At 50.0% G+C, this 3,307-nt stretch overlaps 2 protein-coding genes across 2 annotated transcripts in view; one reads left to right on the top strand and one right to left on the bottom strand.

The window, feature by feature from the left end:
* Positions 1 to 2,294: 2,294 nt before the first annotated feature.
* Positions 2,295 to 3,279, bottom strand: PEX11G (peroxisomal biogenesis factor 11 gamma; the record flags this gene model as incomplete). Its single annotated transcript, XM_009895194.1, has 4 exons — positions 2,295 to 2,520; positions 2,644 to 2,694; positions 2,896 to 3,074; positions 3,157 to 3,279. Coding segments are annotated over 4 exons (579 nt in total), but the record flags the coding sequence as incomplete, so codon positions are not given.
* LOC104295433 (chromosome unknown open reading frame, human C19orf45) overlaps positions 3,279 to 3,307 on the top strand; it is a 4,509-nt gene continuing 4,480 nt past the window's right edge. The window contains exon 1 of the mRNA XM_009895193.1: positions 3,279 to 3,293. Coding sequence (XP_009893495.1) covers positions 3,279 to 3,293 — 15 coding nt within the window. The remainder of the gene's footprint in view (positions 3,294 to 3,307) is intronic.

Genomic DNA, 3,307 nt, shown 5'->3' with positions numbered 1-3,307 from the left:
GGGGAGCGGGTGTGCGCATGCGCCGCCCCTTAACCCATTCCTGCCCGGTTGCGCTGATGGCGTCACCCGGCCAGAAAGGGGCCATAAAAGCCGGAGTCGGGGTTTCTGAGCTGGAATCGGCAGCTCGTCCGCTAACGGCCTTGCTGACAAAGGGAGGTCACGGCCGGGACAAACCAGCCCTGCTCAGCAAATGTTTTCCTGCACGGGGCGAAGCGGGTGCCCAGTTATGGTCGCAGCAGAAAAGAGGGGGGAAATAAAGCAATTTTGGGGAGAATCGGGTCTGCCCACGCAAGGTCTTGTGCTTAAAAAGAGTGAGGGCTGCTCTGGGTGGTCAGCAGTAGCCACCACAGGTGCTTAAATATTCTGTGTCAGTGGGGACCAAAACCACTCTACAGAAAACGCCAATGTCAGAAGTTCTGAATTACCAGATTTTGCTTTATCTTTGCACGTTTCAGTTTGTCCTGCGCTTCACCAGCTGCAATTTAAAATCACTCAGAAGGAGCGGAAGTGGATGAAGCAAACGCACTTAGACCAGTTCACAGCGTCCTTTCTCTACATGGAAATTAAAAGCGTGGTTTAGTTTTGCTAATTTGGCATCAGAGGTGTGTGTATTTGAGGTGATTTTCAATCGTGATAGCTACACCTCATCTCACGCTGAGGAGGACAGCATGTTCTGAAGGAATGGTTTAACGAGGTTAAGAATACAAAGAGATAAAATCTGATTTCTTATTTAAAAAAAAAAAAAAACCACACTAAATTTCTGCATGAGCCACCGCAGCGGGTGACAGGACTGGGCAGCAGCTACAGCTGTCCCGCAGCAGCAGGACCCGGGTGCTCCGCCTGTTCGGGCACAAGACCTGCGGCGTGATTAGAGAAAAAAGGAGAGTCTCTTCTAGATAACGCCTGCCTACCCTCCGAGTTGTACCACAGCTTGTAAATCCGACATCAAATTCTAAGCGCAGTCAGGAAGGCGTCTTCTGTGGCACTTGGCGGGGTGAAGGTCCAGATAAACAGCAAAGACGGGGCGAAGGATAAAGGGTATCGAGACCTCGCTCTGCTCTTTGAACACAGGCAGGAGATAATTTCCATGCCAAAAACAACAACACCACCACACACAAAAAAGAGGTCAAACCTCCTGGAAATGCAGTCTGTACCATACTGCGCTGCAGAGAGCACAAGCACCGCGCAGACTAAGCAGAACTGTTTTCAAAAGATGCATTTCCATGACAGTTAGTCAGGTGCTCGGAATTGTTTCAGGAGAAGGAAGGCTGGTAACAGATGGGGAGCTGCAGCCGACACAGCACAAACGTTTTCTGCCGCCTCGGCACTCTCTGGAGCTTTCTAGAACCAGATAAAGGACATTTGCCCAGTTATCGGAAGTAATGATCACTCAAGGCCACCTTTGAAGTATTTGTTTTGTTTATTGTTGGCACCGCCTAGAAATATAACTGTAAAACTCATCTTGGCATTGGTTTGATTGGTCCTTTGAAAGGTGATTAATAAATTTGCTGCTTTTTCTTTTTAAAAAAAAAAAAAGTCTAGTGGCTGTGGCCGGAGCCTGGGGTAAGAGCTCCACCCGGTGGCACTCCGTAAAGACACAGCTGGAGGCTCAGCGCTGCTTCTGGTTTAACCGGGAAGTCTCAATTTCCAGTATTTCTCCTTAAATGAGTAATACAGACTAGAAGAAAGAGTCGCAAGGCACTGCTTACAGTTGCTATTTCTTTCTAAAGAAAAACAACCGTCGCAAACAAAATAACCCGACCACCTCCCTCATCTGCTTGCTCCTGTTTGTGCTTGGGGCGTCTGCTCTGGGGCTCAAACACCAAACATCTGAGCAGGAACTCCCACGACGTTGGTCACCTCCCTGGTTAAAGCAGGCACCAAGCACTGAGTGTGGAACTCACAGGATCTGTCCCTTAGAAGATTTGCGTGACAGAACCGTGGCCGTTTTTCTGCCTAACGCTGGCTTTGTGCACTTTTAAGTGACAGCGAAGACTGGAGAGTTGTATTTGTCTTCTGAGACATAAGAAGGAAGTGACTTTTTTCCCCTCTATTTTACCATTCCTAGGAGATTTCTTGATTTTCAGAGGATTCGCCTGAAAGGTTTATCTGATGAAGAGTGATACAAATTGTTAACTGCAAACAATCCTCTCTATAATAAACATCTTGACTACAGTCCCAACTACAGGATGAGTGGAATCACAATCATCAACACCAGAAAGTTAAAATACACCCTGCCTCGCTAAAGGCATTTTTACCATGTAAAGATTAGGCTCCTGAAGCTTAATTACGGTTTATACAGCTTCAGAATTTCCTCCTCTAGATGCCTGGTAGATACCAATCAGGGAAGATATGGTCCCCAGGAGCCCTACTAACCATGGAGGAAAGCGTCCAGCCCAAAGAAATCCCGGAGGCAGCCAGTGGATTGCATTGGAGAGATCTGCCATGTCTGTGAGGATGCTCAAAACTTCAGCCTTCGCTTTGGCTTTCATTTCCTTTTGACTCAGAGGCAAAGATGTACTGCTGGAAGCAAGTGTAATATTACTGATAGCCAATAATGTAATAATAATTAGTGACAGCTCACAAATGAGAACAGATATGTTTGGGCTAGAATAGCTGTATAGCCCAAGAAGGAAATCATACCGCTTGTGCTGCCTGAGGTTTCTTCTTAACTGGAACAAGATTCTCAGGGATCTGAAAACAAGACAACAGAGTTATATTTCTCCTACAGCATCGAAGGGGAGGTTTTTTTCTCTAGCATTAACCACATCCGTGAGGATGAGCACCCTTCTGCAGCAGAGAGGGTCCTTCATTTTACCCTGATTACAGGGAATGCGATTCATTCCCTGTCTGTCTCCTTCCCACCGCTGCCTGCGGCACCCCAGCCAGCCTTACCGCAGGATTCCCAGGAGGAGGGAGAAGGCCCAGAGCGCCGTGCTCAGAGTCCACCACTTCTGAGAGCCCACGCGGAGGATGCCGGCATCAGCCGCCCACGCGATGTGCTCGCAGGGGTAGTAGAGCTGGTTCGCCAGGTTGCAGAGCACCGACAGCCCCCGCACCAGGCCATCCTCATCCTGCGGGGAGCACGGGGGACAGCCCTTGGCGACTGCGGTGTGGTCGGGAAGGCTACCGCTGCACCCCATGCCCCGCGCTCACCTTGGGGCCCAGCCCATAGCCACAGCTGTAGCTGAGCATGGCGAAGTCGTCGAAGAGGCGCAGGGCAGTGCGGCAGGCGTTCAGCTGGGCCGACACGGCCAGGAGGCTCCCGGGCAGCCCTGATGGCGGGGCCTGTGGCCCGGCCAGCGCC

The sequence above is a fragment of the Charadrius vociferus genome, unplaced genomic scaffold, assembly GCF_000708025.1.
Source record: "Charadrius vociferus isolate BGI_N301 unplaced genomic scaffold, ASM70802v2 scaffold291, whole genome shotgun sequence".
Taxonomy (NCBI): domain Eukaryota; kingdom Metazoa; phylum Chordata; class Aves; order Charadriiformes; family Charadriidae; genus Charadrius; species Charadrius vociferus.
Note: the sequence above shows the minus strand (reverse complement) of the source record. Positions and strands in the feature narration are given on the sequence as shown.